Source organism: Trichosurus vulpecula, chromosome 1 (genome assembly GCF_011100635.1).
Source record: "Trichosurus vulpecula isolate mTriVul1 chromosome 1, mTriVul1.pri, whole genome shotgun sequence".
Taxonomy (NCBI): domain Eukaryota; kingdom Metazoa; phylum Chordata; class Mammalia; order Diprotodontia; family Phalangeridae; genus Trichosurus; species Trichosurus vulpecula.
Genome location: NC_050573.1, coordinates 37,794,489 through 37,815,888, shown reverse-complemented (window position 1 = coordinate 37,815,888; position 21,400 = coordinate 37,794,489). Strand labels below are relative to the sequence as shown.

The following is a 21,400-nucleotide window of genomic DNA, read 5'->3' as shown; positions in this document are numbered from 1 at the left end:
TTAATCATAAGCATGCTTTAACAAGCCAAGCCACTAACCTTGCCTAAAACATAATTATAAGGTGAAAATCTCTCTTACTGGATAATCCATGTGGAGTGAGAAGAAACAAACGTACAGCAAGGCTGTGAGCAAAGGGGGTCCCGGGGCCATAGCCTAATTAGTGTGGACTGAGTGGGCAGCTACACACCTCTGGGAATCAGAGAAGGTACTTGGCAGGGTGTTAATGGTTTTCCATCCTGCTTATCCTTCGTTAGCTAAGAGAGTAAGTAAATGGGCAAGGGACACATTAGCTTTCAGAATCTTTCCCTATTTTTTCCCCTCCTCATTCCCCTAACTTGGTATGGAGGTAACTGGTAACTGCTCCACATCCCAGAGACATCTCCTAGCACATAATGAGGAGCCGCTGATTGCCACTGACATGCGGAACAAAATGGGGCTTGGGAATTTATCCACAAACGTTTATTGGAAGCCCCTGGGAGGGTGCTGACTGTGGAGGCAGTCATGATGCTTCGTGGCCCAGCCTTTGTGCCACTGACTGGCAGCGGCCCCTGCCCCCGGCGGCATCACTCCTCTCTCGGCAATGGGACCTCAGGCCTCAGCTCCTTTAACATTAACTCCTTTAACAGTCTCTTCTTCTCTAGGGTTTCCTTTGCCTTTTTTTTCCTTTCTCTCTTATTTTTCTCTGCCTCCTTTTTGACTTTGTAAATGTGACTGTCTTCTCCTCTGTAGAAGAGATCCACTTTTCCTTGCAGAATCTCTCTTGCCAGCTTTCGATTTTGATCAACCGATCTTGTCTGATGGCACTGGGAAAACATAAGGGCATTTTGTTAAGCACTCGTGGCATAACAGAGTGAGAAGGGCACTCAGACATCATCGAGCCTGAGCTCATCTTACAGATGGAGAGACTGAGGCCCAGAGAGGGCCCTGGCTTGCCTGTGGTCTGCCAGAGCACAGAGCTCTTGCCAGCCCGTCACAGAATCTGGTGAACTTCTTAGCTGGCTGGGTCAGTTTAGGGACTGCGCTTAACCAGGGCCTGGCAAAGCACACAAATGCAGGTGTGGAAGACTGAGCCAAACAAAGGGTCTTCCCATCCGCCCCGAGTTGGCTCTGGGCAGTCGTGGCTTCCTGGGCAGTGGCCAAGCACAAGGGATGTGGGCTGAGTTAATGGTGAGGGGCCTCTGTGGCTCGGGGCTCGCTTGGCTTCCTTAGCGGCCCTCACATGGGAGGTGCTGCAGCGCCCTCTTGTGGCAGAAGGCACAGAACACCCCGCTTGCTTAGAGCACAGCCCTTAGGCCAAGGGATGGATCAAACCCTGAGCTGCACCCCGAAAGACCAGTCCAATCCATCAAAAGCAGGCTTTAAGTCACAAACATTCAGCTAGCTTCTCTACATGCCCCACAAGAACAGGTGGACAGCTGTGACCTCACCTCCTCTGACAGGAGTACAAGTCACTCCTTAAGGTATAGTTTTGGCAACCAAAGCTGCTGGGGCAGGGGAAGGGGTAACCTCTTCTCCAGACAGTTCTCCCCCTTCCCTTACCTTGACCACGATGCCAGACGGGACATGCTTCAGCACCACACAATTGCTTGTTTTGTTGGTTGCCTGGCCGCCAGGACCGTGCCCTCTCACAAACTGCTCTTCCAAGTCGGTTTCGTTCAGAGGAAGGAGGACGTGGGAATCTGTCTTGCCTGCCACCTGGGGCCCAGAAGCTCCTGTCCTGGGAAATAAAAATGAAGGCTTCTTCCACTGCCAGAGCCTCCATAGCCCTGCGCTAAGTCTGCTCAGTGAGCCTGGAAGGTGAGTGAAGCCCAAAGTGTTCATAAAGGAATCTGCAAGAGAAAAGAGGAATGGGACCACATTTTGACAAGATGCTCAAACACCCAACTACTAAAACCTTGGGCTCACAGTAAAGGGGATCCTGAGCTTATAAACAGATGACATTTCTCTCTCTTTTAATTAAAAAATTAAATGCCTTATCAGAAAGTTGATAATAATAGCTGCTGGCATTTATATAGGACTTTTACTGCATAGGCTATCTCATTTGACCTTCACAACGACAGTGTGACGTAGGGGCTAGTACCTCCATTTTATAGATAAAGAAACTGAGGCTGAGGTAGACATGATGGAGACAGGATTCGAACAAAGTTTTTCCTGACTTCAAGTCCAGTGAGATGGCCACTCTACTATCAAGCACACACACCATCAACATGAACACATATACTTGCTTAATAAGGATATTTGCATTTCTTTTTAAATGTTTTTTTTTTTTGGGGGGGAAATCTGTTGGTTTTACTTCACTTTCATTTCCAAACATTTCTTTCCTCTCCCCAGAGGTCACTGCTAGTAACAAAGAACAGAAAAGAGAGGAAACGGGGGAGGGGAGCAGTTCAACAAAAGCAATAATCAGATGGGTCTGACAATAAGCACATGCACTGTTCTACCCCCAGGGATGGGGCCAGTAAATGTGGGGGCCAGGCGGACTTCCTCCCAGACACCTGGACTTCCTTACTCCAAGTGTTTGCACCAGACCATCTGGCTTGTCTTCTTGTTTTCCAAAAAGAATCACCCGTTCCTTCTGAGGGCGATCAGATAAGTACTGGAGGTGCTTCATCACAGATGTCAAGGGGTGTGAGGCTGCTCACCTTCTCAGAACTCTCCCAGCCTGCTCTAAAGTTATGAACCTGCCTCCTGCAGAAAATGACAAACTGGATGAGGACTTGCTTAGCCCAGAACCAAAGGCCTTCCTGCAGGAGCTTGGATTAGACTGCACTTGGGGAGAGCAGGGTCTGGGCTGCAGCTATTGTAAAAGGAACGCTAATGCTGGCTGAATTGGAGTCAACATGAAAGAAACAAAGCACCAGAATTTTTAAAATAAAAAAGCAGCTTTTTACATTAAATACACAAATATCCCATGTACTACATCCTTCAGCCATCCTTAAGCGTGGGGCTGGAACCTTGGTGGGCTGCTAAAGCCAGAACATGGCCTGCCCCAGATGAGCGGCTCCGATTTACTCTGTAACTAACATCTCGGTCAATTGCTGACAATCACCTAACTTACTTTTTAATGGCACTGGTATTACGAGGCTGAATGGATGTATCTTTTCCCTCTAAGACCTTTTAGGATGGGGCTGGCACTCTGTCAGGGGTATTAACTTATTGTTTGGGGTATTAACTCAAATCAACAAATATTTACTAAACAGCCACTATGGGCAAAATCCTGAGCTGGACACGGGACACACACACACACAGAGCTCATATTCTCATATTTCTAAGAAAAGTTCCTCAGAGAGCTTACAGTCTATTTAGGGACACACACATGCATGTGTGCGTGCACAGACATGTAACACATAATTAGATTTCTATTTGTTTACACACATTTATATATAAACACAATACAATAAATTATTTCTAAAATAATAAGTTTTACTTCTGTCTGGGGAAGGGAACTCACAGACGATCCACATGTCCCTATTTTCCTGCTTGCAGCCATCACTGAGGGGCACAATTGCTGTAGAGAAAAGGGCCTACTTTCCTTGGTACCACCAACATTGACTGCTAACCAACGGTCACTAATTGGTAGCTAGACCTCAGAGTCCTAGGAATAGCAGTGTTCCCCAGACCAATGGTCTGCTTATAAATGGCCTTATACCTTTTGCTTCGTCCTTGGTACCCTAAAGACCAATGGGCCTTGTTCATCTGCCTCTCCTCCATTAGAATGTGAACTAGAGACAAGCAGTTGTCTTGCTCTTACATTTCCATCCCTAGTACTCAATACTTCTACAAAGATTCCTTTAACATTAACTCCTTTAACAGGAGTTAAATTTTGATGAATCCTTTCTTAAGTTCTGCTGTACACATGGCAATGCTTTTTTCTTTTCTTATTTTGTATTTGTTTATCATATTTTCTTTTCTTATTGTGTATTTAAGTTTTTGTATTGAAGTTTAAAATAAATATTTTAAAAGAAAAAAAAGATTTAGTGATTTTGAAAGGTGGGCACAGAGAGGGGATGGTGGAAACCTACATAAAGCACTATGCAAGCTTTCTAATACTATAGGAGATCAGCTACTATGATAAGGATCATCTGAACTTAGGCTCATAGAATCAGAGCTGGAAGAGACCTTTTAAGTCATCTAGTCCTATTACAGATGAGGGCTCCAGGATACAGGAAAGCATGGGTGAGGAGCAAGAAAGAAATGAGGCCAAAGGCTTGTGGACTTTGAAGCCTTGCACCTGTGTTCATGAATGTTTTTCCTTAAGATTTGAGAGGTGCCGGACCAAGTAACATCACAAAAATGGAATGAGTTATTTTAAACAAGAAACAATTGGCAGCTGAAATGGGAATCATCAGGCTTTGTCAGATCACTGACTTCAGCTATGATCAAAATCAGTATTTAATTAGAAGAACAGAAATATGGAAGTAGGGCAGCAGATAAAGCAACTCTGACCTTAACCATGAAACAAAATGTTGATGCCAAAATCTGGAAGTGGATAAAAGAACAGACATCAAATTAGTTTTCCTACCATTTTCTTTTTTTTTTCCTACCATTTTCTAAGGAAGTTTAACCGATATAAATGAGTTGTCATGGTGAGGAGACCATAAGAACCTAGACACCACCTTGTCTGGCAAACATGATCTCCTAACGAGCAAAGAGACATGCCAGTCCACATCAACTCCACTTCAGAATATAAACTAGTTTGTAAAATCCTAGGGAAGATGATGGTAGATTATGAAAAGTATTATTTCATAAAACACTGAGTACAGTACAGGGAATAACATGGTAACAGAAAGTGAGTCAGTTAATTCGGATCATCCTGTAGCCATTTATGGCTGAAAATGGAATGAGCACAACAGAAAAAATGGAAAATATCTGATTTCTATAATAAATTCTCCTCACCAATGCCAGTGAAGTCACCCATCATCTGGACTACAAAGCATCCTCATGGCTGCAGGAAGAAGGAGAAATACTACTAAAGAGAACAAAGATAGGTAGAGAACCTGAACTTAAAGTAAATCTGTAGAGAGGAGGTCTGTGCTGGAGATGACACAGTTTGGAGGATTCTGAAGGATTCTCAAGAATTCTGAAAGATACAAAATACTTGGAAAAAAATCGCAGACCCTATTATTACTCCACAAGAAGGAGGATGGTCATAATTGCCAATCTATATGGCTATTTTGCCATCTCTACACAAAGTCCTTATTAGAATAATATACATGTCCATTGAGGGCATCCTTGACAAAGGTATAAGAAGGGAACAGGCAAGCTTTCACAAATGATGTTCCACAGCAAATCACATCTTTAGAATCACACAACTGACACTAAAGGTGTAAAGAACACAAGATTCTATTGTACTTGTTTGTTGTCTATAAAAAAAGGAATAAAAATCACTTTAAAGGCTTGTCCCCAGAATACGTCTCCTATTCCTATGCTAAAATTATATAAGAGGTAGCAGAGGTGACTTTACTTAAGGACTCTTTGATCATTAATACCCAGTAAGTGTGAAGCAGGGAGATGTCTGCCATTGTCATGAATGATGACAGAGCCCGAATGTAAAGCTCCCCTTAGAGAAGGTGAGGTTCTCTAAATGCTCCTGTCTTGAGCAGGATGTTATGTTGATATTATCAAACTTTGGAACACTGTAGCATCCCCTAAATGAGATACTTAATCACTGAAAAGCTTTTTCTTATTCATACAAAAACCCAAGTGGATGAAGAATGGCTATTGCTCAAACCAGGATATATAGTTAGAAGTAACAACCCACAAAGCTAGTCAGGTGAGTGTGTGTTGGTGGTGGTGGGGTGGGGGGGGAGACAGAGACACAGATTCTCCTAATGGTAAGGACCCATCTGATTGAGGCCCAGAATTAAACATAATAAGCTGAATTTTCTTTGGGAAATTATGCTTCTAATGGTTGTAATGCTGCTATGGAGCAGCTGGGTGGTGCAGTGGATAGAGCACCAGGCCTGGAGTTAGGAAGACCTAAGTTCAAATCTGGCCTCAGACACTTACTAGCTGTGTGACCCTGGGCAAGCCCTTTAACCCTATTTGCCTCAGTTTCCTCATCTGTAACACAAGCTGAAGATGGCAAAACGCTCCAGTATCTTTGCCAAGAAAACCCCAAATGAGGTCACAAAGAGTCCCTTCCCGACTGCCACCTCTGGGCTTGCTTCACGAATCCTACTCTTCTTCCTCCACGCCCTCCCGCCTTTCCCCGGGATCACCTCCCATTCACACACCACGTCTATCTTTTCTGCATGTAGTTGCTTGCGTGTCACATCCCTCATGACAGTGTGAGCTTCTAGAGGACACACTGGGTTTTGGTCTTTCTTTGTATCCCCAGTGTTTCGCATAGTGCGTCTGGTGTTTGACTGAATTTAAAAGCATACAGATCCATTTAAAACATTTTTTCAAATATATTTAACATTTGTATTTATTTGATATTTAACTCATTCTTCAGTATGAAAACATATAAGGTAATTATTTTAGTAACAAATGTATCTGATTACACTGTTATAATTAGAAATTGCTCTGCAGACATAAACAAATGCCTGGTGATTGATTCAACAATGATTTGCAGCTTAATCCAAAACATCAACAACATGGTTGGCCATCATATATCAACAGTGAGGGATGAAAGATGGACAAGCACTTAGAGCAGTAAAAGGAGGCCTCTGGCATGTCGAGCAGATTCTCTATAAAGAATCAACCACTTGGTAAGGGCTGGGATTTACAGAAAGACATGTATACGAAATGCAACTAGATAGGAAAGGGTGGGAACTCAAAAAAATTTTAAAAATGAATAGTAGAAAGTTTTTACACGTAATTGGGAAAAATATTAAATTTTAAAAAGAGGAAAAAAAAAAGGAAGAAGCAGTGGTTCCAAGATACAAAGGTGAAGACAGAGATCATGCTAGACATGTTAGAATGCAAAGGCATAGATGGAGGCAAGAGACAGAATGTTACGTATGGGGAACAGTAAACAGACCAGGCTGGCTAAAGTAAAGCATATGTAACAGGAAGTAGTGTGTTATCAGTCTGTAAAAATAGGCTAGAGTATAAAAGGCTTTAGAAGCCTAGCCTAAAACGTCTTGAGCAGAAAACCGGCATGGTCCGGCTTTCACATGTCTATGTGAAGCACAACAGCGTTTATAACATCCTCTTTGAATATAAGGGTCAATGGAGAAAAAGTACAAGTGAGAAACACCTATAAATTTAATTAATTCATTTTCCCCCTACTTCCCCCCCAATAAAGGGTGGATCCGTTTGTTGCTGAACCAGTGGTGGGAGTACCTATCCCAACAAAAGCATACAGATCCATTCAAGTTTTGAAATACATTTGATTAACTCATTCCTCAGTATGAAAACACATAAGGCAATTATTTTAATAGCAGATATATGTGATTACACTTACTGCTGTATGTGAGACTAATTGCTCTAAAGACATCAGTAACTGCCTGGGTTTGGAAAGCTACAAATGTAGCCAACTGCTTGTTAGATGCCATCTGGACTAACGCCTTGGGGTTCTCAGTTGAACTATTACACCCACAATTCAGAAATGGCTTCCTCTCCAATCTGAAATCTCCATTCTGTTCTGGTTTGTGGCAACTGGTATTGAAGTCAGACCAAGGACAACTTTAACAAACTCATAAGGCAACTAAAATGGCATCGCCAAGATGGATGGACTGCTTTTGGACCCTTGAGCCTTTCCACCCTCCTGAAAGGAAACCATTTCTCCTTTGTGTCCAGTGCTGGGAAGGCAGAAAAAAGAAGAAACACGAAGGGAAGCATTTATTGCTTCTTTGGTAAATATACAGATTGGAAAGGTTTCTAGCCTTTTGCTCATTTATGGCATTCTAATGCTATCTTTTGAATGAGTAGAGTGTGGTACATCTATTCTCCCTGTGTGCTAAATAAACATGATTGAAAATGTTACAAAGGATAGATCTAAGGTCTTCCCATAGCCTGTGACATATAGGTGATCTTGGCTTCTCAAAAAGGCAGTGTGGCATATGGTTATGGCTGGATTAAGGAGTCTGGAAGCCCTAGTTTCAAATCCTGCCTCTCAAAGACACTTCGCTATGTGGCCATGACAAGTCATTTCACCTGAATCTCAATTTCCTCATCTGTAAAACGGGGATGATACACACAGTACCTATAACCTCACAGGACTGTTGTGAAGCTAAAATGAGAGCATTGTAAAGCATTTTGCAAACTCTAAAGTGCTATGGAAAATGTCATTTATGATGATGTTTATGCCAGCAGGGCACAAGCTTGGGCAGGTTCTACCAAACTGGAAAGGTGCCCAGTACAGGCCTGGTGACAGGTGCTGTCTATCAGCTAAGGACCAGCAGATTGGCTGTAAAGTAACGAGTGATTTTTTGGCAATGAAAACCATCAACTAGGTTGTGGAAGGGTTGTGCCTTCACTGATGGAATTAGTTCTTGTAATGATTTTAATCCACATTTTATCTGTCGTTACCCTATTTTTATAAGACTCTGAATGGTAAAACCAAGGAGGTGTTGAATATTTTAAGTGCCAATGTGGCTGCTGAATGGAAAAGGAGGTGGGCCAGTTGACAACAGCTCAATAGCCCAAGCACTGTGTTGGGTACCAGGAAATATTAAAGGACCAAGAGGAAGACCTTCAGCATCTTTGATAATAATCACACAGGATAAGGGGATAAAGCTGGGCTGCAATCTGCACTAGGGAGTCCCTGCATCGATTAGATAACGAATCTAAAACATAGGAGGTATACCAATGCTATGTTCATTTTGTGTGGCTATTATAATGGTCCGAACCTGTTTCTCTTTAGTTGGGCTAGCCCCGTGGGATGCTAATTAGGGCATTCGAGGAAGTAATCCCATGCCTCTGAGAAGACCTTTGAGGCACAGTATAGTCCAACTACAGTCCAATGAAAATGAAGATGACTCACTAAAGTGACGGAGGCTTTTCATGAGCTGGTAGACTAAATGAAAAACTGACACCATGATGCCCTGGATCAAGTAGCCAGCGAGGTATTGTGGGTAGTATCAACACTGCCATTTTCTTGTAACTTTCACAAGAAAGAACAGTGTTCACTATAAACACACAAAGATGTAGATTAGATTGGGTTCTCTCATGTTAGAAGAATGCAGGAAACCTCCCCTGCCCTCCCCCCTCTCCCCCCAGCTCATTTTCTACTGTCTTCTCCAAATATTCCTTGTGGAACAAGGATTCTTTGTGAAACTGCTTGTCTCTGATTGAGGCTGGATGTGGAACACAGGACTATTGATTTTTCTGCAGCTGATCTCTTCCGCCCCCTTAGCAAATCTGAACAGGCAGGACAGTGAAGAGTCTAGGGCACTAACAAAGAGGGAAACAACTCTGGGACAAGGCTGTGAACTCACCAGACAAAGGAGGGAGCGGCTCACTAGACTAACCCACTGTGTTTCTTCTTCGAGCCTCCACCTTTTTGTCTTGGTTCAGTGCTTTCAGATGCCCTGGAAACACTCCCATCCAAATGGAGTTCAGGAAGGTGCCCAGTGTTCACTGACTGGACGCTCTGTTTGGCAGCTAATTCTAGGAGCCAATCAGACTCTTCTAGGCACTCCTAGCATCTTCTGGAGCTGTGGCCTGACTCCAAAGGCTGCTAAAAATGACCAATACGCCCATGGTTCCACTTCCCCAAGCCTAAAAGAATCCTGATTAGATCTTGGTTTTTGTGACACTCACAGAGGGAGCCCAGAGTCTTTAGGGAACAATAAAAGCAGCTCAAATTTTTGTTCCTAGTGACATTTAAAAGGGAAAAAAGGAAAACTAAAAAAGCTTCAGTAAGAAGAAACCAATACCCACAGCAGCTCTGACCCATTTCCTACCTTCTGTGTGGTAGATTTTAGTAGAGAGCTGGTTGTCTACCTGAATTTTCTCTTAATGCACACACCCCCTCCGCCCCCCAATCCGTGAACACTTCTGCAGAAAACAGCTGACTTCAGTCTAGGTTTAAGCTTCACATTTGTCATCCTTTTTCAGAAAGTCTTACAGAATCTGCCCCTTTTTACTTTGCCTGCACCTTTAACAATTCTGGGTCTATGATAAAGCATGTTAGTTTTGTTTCTCACATTTGCAGGCTGAAACGGATCCATTTGGTATACTTATCCACAAGGCTGCTTGGAAAAAATGAAAGCAGGACCTCAGTATGACATTGTTTACTACAGAATTGTTATTTTTTAGGAGAGAAGTTTATCTTGAACCACAACCAAGGATTAAAATTATGATGTCAATAGCTCAGAATTGTGGAGCATGAGTAAGACGGTCTGGATGGACCACACACTTGAATTGGCGATGGAATCCACTGCCTTCAAACCTTGGGTTAGGGACACAGGTAAGCAGAGTTTTCCATTTCCTTCCAGTGTTTTTGAAAAGGAGAAAGCTACACAGGGCTGGAAGATGCTAGTCTCTGAACTTCTTATCACCTCTAGGGGCAAACCTAACTACTCTGCTCGGTAGTTAAAGCTCTTTGTAAGCTTGCTCCAACCTATTTTACCAGCCTCATTATGTTCTTCCTCAAACAGGCCACTCCATCTCCTGGTTCCTGGGCTTTGCACAGGCTGCACCCCATGCTTGAAATGCACTCCTTATCTGTCTTTCAGACTGCTAGTTGCTTAGTTCAAGCTCTATCTTCCATCCTGAGGCCCTTCCTGATCTACCCAGTTACTAGGGCCCTGCTCCCCACAAAATTACCTTGCATTTCTTTTGCACAGCAGAGTCGATGCTGCCCAGTGGATAGAGAGCTAACCTCAAAGACCTAATTCAAGCTCTGCTCTGCCACATCCTGGCTGTGTGGCCACTCTCACCTCTTCAGAGGTAACTCTTGAAGACTGTCAGTTGCAGAGAACGTGGCCACCCACCAACACTGGAAGTGGGAGTGAATTACCTAGTGTCCACAGCCAGAACCAGACTAGATGTAATTGGGAAATGTTTAACAAAATAAAAATACAATAAATAATACAACCAACATAGAGAATGTTAATTCATGGTTTTCTAAGTCAGTATTCCCTTGCTGTTTGATACCACTGACCAATCAAATTACAGGTTCAGTCCCTATTCCCTATGCTGTATTTATTTATATGCACAATAACAGGATAAAGATTGCTTGATTTTTGTTTCTCCAGGAACTAGCATTGTGCCTGACACAAAGTAGTAGGTGCTTAATAGATGCTTGTTAAGTAAGTCTCTCTTTTGTACACATTTCATTACCAATAGAGTCACTTAGAAAGGTAAAACAACATCTCTTCTTTTAACTTCAACTTTTCATAAAAATGTCCCACACTTTTGTAGAAAGGAACTTGTCCAAAGCAGAGAGGACAGGCATTTTTATTGAAATCAAGCGCGTCACAGAAACACACAGTATCTTCCACATGGGGACAGGGACTGGAACTGCAATGTCACTGACACACAGAACTGCAGGGTGAAGGCAGGTCATTATCTTCTCTGCAATGTACAGGCTCAGAGGGCGGCCTGCTGCTCTGAGAAGAGGCGCACAGCAAGTATGGGTCAGAGATCAATCAATAAACGTTTATCAGGTACCTACGGTGCCAAGCACTGTGCCAGATTAGGCTTGAATCCAGGTCTTCATTTTGCACACAGTGGGCACCTACTACATTTATTGACTTTAACTGCAAATAAAATGTTGAGAAAAAAAGTTTTACTCAAGATATGAACATAGGATTTAATAGCTTCCCACAAGTGGCAGGTTATTTTCCTTATGGCAAGCTCTAGTATTTACTGGAATTCTGCAGAAATTCCCGCAAGTCCTTAGGACCAAAATGATTCCAACCACCACGCATGTAAGATTTACAAGATTTCCAAGGTGCTGATAAGTGAAGTGGCTTTCCCACAGTCTAAAAGCTACTAAGTGTGAGAGCTGGGGCTTGAACCAGGGTCTTCTAACCCCAAGTCCAACAGCCCTTCCACTCAAACATAGGGCCTTGTGTCATGCCCACAAGAAATCAAAAGTAGTGCTGGGGACCAAGGAAAGCTCAAGAGATTGTAATGGGGTCAAACCAAGTAAGGAATCAGTAAAGGTTTGTAAGGAATAGAGAGGGAAAGAAAGATTGAAGGAAAAAAGCCAAAACACTTATTTAAAGTTCATGTGAAATTTAAAATTTAGTCAGATGCCAAGTGAAGATAGATAAATATAAGATCACTACTGCATTACTGTGCTAGAGTGAGTGGTTCTGACAGGAGAACTTCAATAGCTGGGTCGGCTATATGAGTTATTTACTCACATTTAATAAAAAGAGCATCGATGCAACGAGCAGCTTTTTTCTTCATCAACTATGACATATTTCTTAAAGTGAGAGTATTGTCATTCGCTGCGGCAGGAAGATTCGCTTTTCAAAGACGTATAATGTCTTCCATGATATTGTTGCTGAAGGGAGCGGGACTATCGAGCCAGTACAGAGGCAGCACAGCCTCTTCTACCTCCAGTTCTCAGAGCTGTGCAGAGCAGAGGTGTCAAATTCCAATGGAACCAGATGAGTTTAAAATAGAAAATGAACTATTTGAGGATCCCTGAGGGTACACATTGATTTCAATAATCACATTAATATGACCTGTGTTTATTATATTTTTATTTGTTTTGTTAAATATTTCCCAAATTCATTTGAAATTGGTCCCAGGCTTGGGAGTGTTGTGGGTTAGCTGCCTGTGGGTTGCTGTGTGTTTGACACCTCTGGGGCAGAACACTCAGGCATGAAGGAACTTGCTCCAAATCTGAGAGAGGTGGAACTGGAACTCAGCTTCTGTTAGCTCTGAGGGTGGCTCTCTGCTCACTAGGCTATGCTGCCTCTTATGCTCCAATAAGCTTTAAAAAAACAACAAATAAACCTAATAAATGAATGAACCAGCAGGCAAGGCAATGCTGCAGCATTCAGATGAAACAAAAATGACCAGCTGATGGCACCAAAAGCCAACTGATGAAAGGGGGCTGATTTTCAGGGAAAACGTTCAGCGCTTCAGATTTAGAGATCCTCTTCATCACTTCCTACAAAGCTGCATTTAAAATAACCATCTCAGCCCTTCCAAATCAAGGCAGCCCCATAAAAGAACAGTCAGAATGCAGAGATCGCCCCTGCAGCTTGCTTATAGCAGAGGCCCATCACTGCCACTGTACAACCACGCATTGGATTCTGATTTCAAGGCTGGGAATATAGCATTTTCTCCGCAACTCAAAGTCTTTGCAGAGAATTTTTGTTCCAAACAGGAAAAACACAAAGGCTTAACCAGGAAATACAGAAGCTATTTTTAACTTAAATGGATAAGAGGAAATGCGGCTCTGGCCTGAAATTCACAGGCTCCTAGCTTTAGCGTTATAAGATAGAAGGAAAAAGAACAATTTTTACAAAATTTCCCCTCCTCCCCCTTCTAGAAAACACTCTGCTTTCAAAATCTAGACAGAAAGTTTGGATCTTTTTGAATTCCAGAAATGATGCAACTGTCCTGTTTGAAAGCTCTATAGTGATCTTGTCCTATTTAAAGCATCCAACAGTAGCCTTGTGACATATTGACTCAAGTATAAGAACAGAACCAACTAAAGCTCATCTCAAAATATAATACTATTTCGAAAGTCTTATAAATACCAAAAAACACTTTACATGTCTCACATCATCTTTCTTCAGAAGATTTCAAAGCACTTTTTATGCCTGTTATCTCATTTCCTCATATAAATAAGTTAACTGAGAGACAGCTGCTATGTAATCTAGCTAAGGCAGTTACATTGCTTAGAATGGCTTTGGATGTTGCATTTTTTCAACACCTAAATTCATCCTTCCTGAAGGACCCACAGTTAATTACTTTCTAGCATAAATCCAAAGCTATTAAATTATCTCTTAATGGCAAAATCTAATGTTCTTTTCTCAATTCTCTTCTTTCTGCAGCCTTTGACACACTTGATTGCCACCTTTTTCTTGATATTCTTTTCTAAGCTTTAGTGACACACAGGTCTCTCCTGCTTCTCTTCCTGTCTGACTGATCCTTTTCGGTCTCCTTTCCAGGCCCCGTCCAAGGCTCTTTTCTCTTCTCTCTCTGTACTATTTTGTGTGGTCATCTCATTTGCTCCCATGGGCTCAAGGATCATCTCTATGCAGAGGAATCTCAGATCTATTTATCCAGCTTGCGTCTTTTCTCCTAATTTCCAGTCTTACATGTCCAACTGTCTACTGGACATCTTGAACTGTCCCTTGAACATCTTAAACTCAACATTTCTAAAACTGAACTTCTTGACTATTTCTCAACCACTCAGTGGCCAAATCCTGATTGATTCTACCATCATAACATTTCTTTTACAGGTCTCCTGTCCTGACACTATTACCACCCTGGGGTAGGCCCTTTATCACCTCATACTTTTGTGGAACAACAGCCTGCTGGTTGGTTTCCCAAACTCAAGTCTCTCCCCGCTCCGGTCTATCCTTAACTCAGCTGTCAAATTTATTGTCTTTAATTGCAGATGTGACCATATCATGTCCTCCCCATTCAATAAACACCAGTGGTGCTCTATTAATTCTGGGAGCCCTTCATAACTAGCCCCTTCCTACCTTTCCAGGCTTCTTACACCTTATAATGCCGTGACACTGCCTCTTTGTTGTTCCTCACACAAAACATTCTATCCCCCAACTCTGCATTTTCATTGGCTCTGTGCCATGCCTGGAATGATCTCCCTCCTCTTCACATTCTGGTTTCCTTCAAATCTCCACTAAAACCCCACTTTCTACAAGGAGCCTTTGCCAGTCTCCTTCATGATACTAGTGCCTTCACTTTGTGATTCTCTCCAATTGGTCCTGCATAAATCTTGTCTGTACAGTTGTGTGCATACTGTCTTCTCCATTAGAACCTTGAAAGCAGTCACTGTTTTTGCCTTTCTTTGTATGCCCAGCACTTAACAGTGTTTAACAAATGTTTGTTCACTTGTTGATAATTCTTTTCCCTCTTCTTCAATAAATAACTATTAGCCTGTTTTCCTTAATCTCTACGTCTTCTCTCTCCTTCCACTTCTCAGTGACTCCTTTCCTCTTTACCCAGTAATACCTTCTATCCCTGACAACCTCTATGTGAACAGTAGGAAGCTGTTACAAGCACAGGTAAAGTGACTACAGTGTGACTGCTAAGTGGTGGTTTTATAGAACAAACCCAATCTGCAAAATAATTGGACGGTTTCATTGCTTTCTGTGTTGATCATTTATCATATTTATATCTGCATTGCATAAAGATCTCTCACTGCATTCAGCGTGAGTTCACATCTTTCATTTTTATTCCTTGAAAATAAGATACTATTTATATAGGGCACACATATGCATCCAGAAATGGAGGCAGATCAGTTATGGTAGCTACAGTGAGGGCTAGCAAATAAGATGCATAGCCTGAGTGCTGCCCTGGTAGGGTCTACATCTGTATCAACAATCCAGCTAGCAGCTTCTGTCGGGGTGTAAGATCCACCAACAACCAGCCCCCAAAAAGCTGCCAACCCGGGTCCTTTTGATCTGCTTTACTTAAGGAAAACAATGTTAAGGGGTTAACAATGTTACTTTAATCCAGCATACAAATAACATCCACCTAGTTCAGGGGAAAAAGCCAGCACCCTGAATTACAGACCAAATACAATTCGTAGTTATCAACTTCTGGGTGTACAGCCGGGGAGCTCATTAGAATGGCTGGCCCAGAGTCACGCACCACTCCTGCTGTGGCTCACAGCTCCGAGAGAGAACGCTAACCTCTGCGCTTACATATCCTGTTCGGGCTGCAACCTCACCCAGGCTGGGCGTGGAGAAGTTCCCCACCCCCAATATCACATCTGATACAAATCAATGGCTTCCAATTGTCTCAGTGCTGAGAAATACAAAAACATCCCACTTTATCTGCCCCATTCAAACAAAGGCCAGAATCAATAAAGGTCAACAGCAAAAAGTCCCAACTTAATTACTATTAAAACAACACATTAAAAGAACTCGGTGTCCCCCTTGAGAACACTGAGTGGATGCCCTCCAGAGATTTACAGACATAGCTAAGAATCACAGGGGATGAAGAAGACTTGAGGGCTTACAATCTGCACCAATAGAGGAAGTACTCACATCAAAGAAATTACTAGGTACTGAAGTACTCAAAAAGCTACTTAGGATGACTTCACCTTAAAAAAATTTAATGACACCTTTTATTTTTTAAGCAATTTATATCAATAATTTTCTGATGCAATCTCCTCACATGGAACCCTCTCTTGAACAAAGAAAAACTGAACAGACACACTGACAACAACTGCACCCCTAGTTTTCCACCCCCTCTACCAAGGGGAAAACTATCTTTAACTGCTCTGCTGGATGAAGATTATTCCCTGGGTTTTTAAAAGATCATAATGGACATACTGGGGGTATTTTCTTAGTAAAGGCTCATCTTCATACCCCTATTTATCATTTGCTTAAATCTTTGGTGAGATCACAATTCATTGATTATGAATTCAGTTTCCAAGGAGGTAGTTATGATATCAAATACAAAGGATCAAGCTTTCTCACAGAACCACACAGGAAGACAAGACCACTGAGATCAATGCAAGTTTAGTGATTTAAATACTAATTATAAGAAAAATTATGACATAGGAAATTACATGATTCACACTTACCCTGAAAATGTCATTTTCTTTCATGTTTAAATTGTAGATGTCAATTTATAATGTTTTATTTTTGTTTTGGAGAGGTGGGCCGCCAAATGGCACAATTTGAATATAAAAGTCAATGAAATCTTCAATTTAATAAACATTTACTAAATACCTACTATGTACACGGCATTGTGGATAAAGAGACAAAAACCCAAGTCCTTACCTTCAATCTTTTGTTCTACTGCATACTAACAGTATATTGCAGTAGACACAACACTGGACCTGGCCCAAGGGACCTGTGTCATCAGTGTTTTCTCATGTGTAAAATGGATGTAATAATCTTTTACCTCACTCTCCAACTTCACATTTGCTCACCCTCACAGGACTGTGAGAAAAGCACTCTGAAGACCTTAAAAGTGACTTTATAAGTGAGTTACAGGCAACTGAGATATTTCAAAATGATGTGCAAGTTGCCAATCTCCCAGATATTGCTTTAAGATGATCAAAGATCTTCCCTCAAAAGTGGCCTATGAAGCCTTCAAAGAAAAAGCCTTTCATGTTGAAAAACTTTATTCTGCAATAACAAAATTCTATTACTATACACTCATCATGACTACGTAAAGCCACAGAGTAGTGCTTAACTAATGAAGGTACACACATCTTTCAGCCTTCTAGGCTTATTCTGTTTACATCAAGACACAGCTAGAAATAACTTTTTACAAGTTTTCTTTCAAGCTGTGTTGCAGCTGTAGAGATGAAGTACCTCTGACTTGGGATTCATGAATAAATGGGTTAAATGAAAAATTCAGTTAACATGACCATTATTTCCTGAATAAGTTGGTTCGCTAAGATGCTCAGTAAGATATTTTATTGGGTGAGTAAGGAGTCCTCTAAAATTTCATCATAAAAAAAGAATTTTTCTAGTAGAAACCGACCAGTTACTGAACAAGAAACAACTATCACTAGCGCTTGCTGCAGTTAACGCACACTATAAACTTTACAGGCGGCGTAGGTTTTTGTCACAATAGTAAGTACACCTTGTGCTTTTCTACCAAAGTAGTTTACTAAGTCTTTTAGGAGTCGGTGGTTTTGTCTCACTCTTGTATAACTTACTGATACTTATGGATGCAATGATATAGGATTCTGGACTCCAACAGAAACGGGAGGTGAAACAAATCTCACTGGCAGGATTCAAACGTGTCACTGCTTGGAATAACCTGAGTTCTGTGAAGAACACATATAAATATAATATATTTTATATACTATATGATATATTGTGTGACATATAATATAAAAAGTAAACAACCTTAGAGGGTCAAGCAGTTTTGGTTGACTGGTACACACAGAGAAAAGTGCAGATAGGACAGTTTATTTGGTTCAATAACATATTTCTGTGGAAAAACCATTTATTGCTCATCTACTGATGTAGACAGTGTCTAAAACAGGACAGACAACCAATAAACATTTGACTTGACGGATAACGAGACTGCCACCACTTCTGGGCAGGTGTGTCATTCACTGCTCAAACACAAAGAAGGGAAAAGTCTGACTCCAATCTAGCTGGACAGCCTTCAGGAAAACAGTATGTGACGGATGTTTTAAAAAATAGTCCTATTTTTAGTCCCTAAATACAAAAATTTCTATTGGAGGGAGACTGCTTTTTTCACTGGTCAAAAATACATCACCAAAACAAACAGGTTTCTGCTGCTGACAAAAATGCATAATAAAGACTCCACCTAGCTCAGTCATGTTTATTAGCCTGATTATTTTGGTGCAGTATGGTGGCCATCAAACAAACCTGTCTTCACATTTACATAGTACCTACAAGATGACAAGCCTGAGTTAAGCGCTTCCATCAATCCTGCTTCAGGCTCTCCAGGTAACTTTGCAAAAGTGTCCTGCTATATGGGCCAGAACATACAAAGGTCAGGCAAGTTCTTCAACCCCTCAAGATTCAGAGATCCATCAGGGTGATAAACTGCCCCTTGACTAAGAAGTGTTTTTGGTTCAGACCTGTGATTCCATTAGAGTAGGGAACTCCAGGTGAGGAAATTCCCTCTCCCTCACTCCACCAGGAGATCAAGAACTGTTCTGCAAATCACAGTTTGAGAGAATTGCCAGGGGTAGTCTGCAGCAGAGGCATGAAGTGGCCAAAATCAGTTGTGCTGGACAGAGGTATCATGACTGTGTCCCAAAATGATAAACATACTTCACTATACACATTAGGCCAATCTCTTCCATATCTATATCTATACACACACATATATACATGTACATATATACTTGCACACACACACACATACACACATACAAATAATATGTATTCCCTCCCATTAGAATGTGGATTCCTTAAGAGCAAGGATCCTTATTTTTGCATTTAAATTTCTGGTACTTAATACAATGCGTTACACATCGCAGGCACTTAATAAATGCTTTTTTCATTCATTCATTCATCCATCCTTTTCTCCAACACTGGACCAGAAGAAAGGTGTTTCAAAACAGCAGGCAGAATAATTTTGGTTAGACATTTAGGTTCACATGCGTTATTTCCTCATCCGGGTTATTTTTTCTCCTTGACACCTAGCTCATAGCAGGCGCTTTTACGTGGAAATGAAATGAGTGAGGACTGACGGGACATGTTTCTCTTTACGCTAGGGACGAGTTTCGACATCTAGGAGGCACTTCATGAAGGTTGGGGGGCAGGTTTTGTAGAAATTGGGGTGGGGGTTTCGGCCGCCCTCAGGAAGTGGAGGAAGAGAGGAGGGAAAGTAGAAAAAGAGGGAGGAAGAGGAGAGAAGGTAAGAAGGGGGGGTAGGAAGAAAAGAGAGGGGAGAAAAGGAAGCCAAAAAAGCATTTATTAAGCGCCTACTGTGTGCTAGGCACCTAACCAACGGGCTCTCCTGCGAAGGGCGGGCACGTCGGGGGGTCCAGCTCATTGGGGGTTAGCCGGGTCCGAAGGCCTCCTCCAGACCCTGACCGACCTCCACTTACAGATGGGGAAAACTGAGGCCCGCCGAGGTCCCGTGTCCAGTTTCCCGCCTCCCCCGCACCGCTACATGCGGAGAGCACGACGGATGGACGCCGGCAAGGGCGACGCTGAGGCGCGGGGTTGGCCAAGCTCGCCGCGGGGTCTCTTACCTGGGCCCGAGAAGGAGCATCCAGGGTCACTTTAAAGGGGGTAAAAGGAGCAGCCGCCGCTGGGAAAAAATAGGTCCCGTCGGAGCATGAGCCTACGCATGCGCTCACACTTTCCCCGCCCCTCAACTCCTTGGCGTCTTTCTCTTGGAGCGTTGCGCATGGGAGCCGTTGTTGTTCCCTCCTACGTGAATGCGGGAAAGAATCGGAGCAGGCCAATCAGAGGGGTGGCGCGGAGGAGCCCCGCCCCCTCCTCTGCGGGCCGAGAGTGGGAGTGGCAACTGCGCGGGCGCACGCCTACCCCCTGCCACCTTCCCAGCGCCCGAGCGGCCAATCGCAGGCGGGGCGTCGGGCGCGCGCACTCGAGTCTTAGCAGTCGCGCTGGGCGGCTCGCTTGGCCCTTACCATCGGCTGGGGCGCTCACCAGGTAAGGGGGCCTACGCTCTGGGAAGTTGGGGATCGGGGACTGTACCCCCCAGAGTCTTCGGACCCCTGGCAGCTGGGCGGGGGGACCGGATAGGGGAGTGAGGGAGCGGGGGGCAGGGCGGAGCGGTGGCCGTCGCAGCCCAGCCTCCCCGAGGCTACCTCACGGTGGGGAGGCGGGGCCTGAGGCCGATTCTCTAGGCTCCCCTCCCCCTTGCCTGTGAGTGACGTTTCTGTGGTCCAATTACAAGGCGACTGCTGAGGGCGGGGCTTGCGGAGGAACCTCCTGGAGGGATTTCCGCGTCTGGGGTGGCCGGTGTGTTCTTCTCCGAGGTAGCGGGCAGGAGCTGTCAGTGGTAGCCCGACTCACTCCTTCGTCCTGGCCTTGGTCGGCGCGGCTAACTGGACTCGCTCTTTTACTTTCTTGGTTCGCCATCCCCCGTCCCCCTTCCGCATGGTCTCCGGCCCGACGGTGATGGATGACCCCGGCTGTGGGTGACAGATCAGGACGTTCCCTTCCCCCTTCTGCCCGTTCCCACCTCGTGCTCATGGGGTGGTGGTTGATGGCCTCAATTCCACCCGGCCCTTCCCCCCTCCCTCGCCCCCATTCCTTTTCGCAGGACGAGGCAAAAGCTGCCAAACCCGTGTCCTGTGGCTGAGGAAGGGAAAAATCCCAAACCAAGCCAATTCCCGGGTCTAGTTTTGCAGGATCAGAATTTCCAGTCTGGTTAATTGCACATTGAGCACCTGGTTATTCGGTTTTCTTTCTCTTTTCTTCTTTGCCTCCTGACTAGAAAAGCACCTTTGAATTTCAGCTGGATTTACATCTCCATCCACTGCATCAAGATTACCTCACAGGGAAAGGAATAGCCTGATATGCAGCTCCATCTTCTCAGAAGGCTTGTTTTCCAGATAAAAATCCAGCACACAAGAGGCAAGCTGATTTGAATCGACATTTTTTTTTCTCATTGCTAGTGCAGATGCTATCTTACCTTTTTTTTTTTTTTTTGTAAATATGGTATTGGTCAGCTGATGTCACTTACTGCCCAAGCCATTCAAGGAGAAATCTGCTTAGCTGGGTTCTATTCCCCTTTTATTCTTACATTTGTGCTTTCAGGAAATCTCCCTTTTGTGTGCTGGTGTTCCTAATCATGCCCTCTTTATGAATAGGTTTCACAGTGGAAAGTGGTTAAAAAGAAACAAACCATGGACAAAATTATT

General features: G+C 43.2%; 1 protein-coding gene across 1 annotated transcript; it reads right to left on the bottom strand.

The window, feature by feature from the left end:
- Nucleotides 1–440: 440 nt before the first annotated feature.
- Nucleotides 441–19,884, bottom strand: C1H12orf65 (chromosome 1 C12orf65 homolog). The gene is made up of 3 exons (XM_036741528.1): nt 19,760–19,884; nt 1,540–1,829; nt 441–803 (listed from the first exon to the last, which is right to left on the bottom strand). Exons 2-3 carry the CDS (start codon nt 1,819–1,821, stop codon nt 564–566), a joined length of 522 nt encoding a protein of 173 aa, XP_036597423.1. The 5' UTR covers nt 1,822–1,829; nt 19,760–19,884; the 3' UTR covers nt 441–563.
- Between the last annotated feature and the right edge of the window lie 1,516 nt (nt 19,885–21,400).

Bases quoted from the DNA above. Each gene is read 5' to 3' on its own strand.
- C1H12orf65 (XM_036741528.1), bottom strand. From the start codon at position 1,821: ATGAACACTTTGGGCTTCACTCACCTTCCAGGCTCACTGAGCAGACTT. The intron at 804-1,539 runs GTAAGGGAAGGG...ATGTTTTCCCAG, and splicing joins CGTCTGGCATCGTGGTCAAG to TGCCATCAGACAAGATCGGT.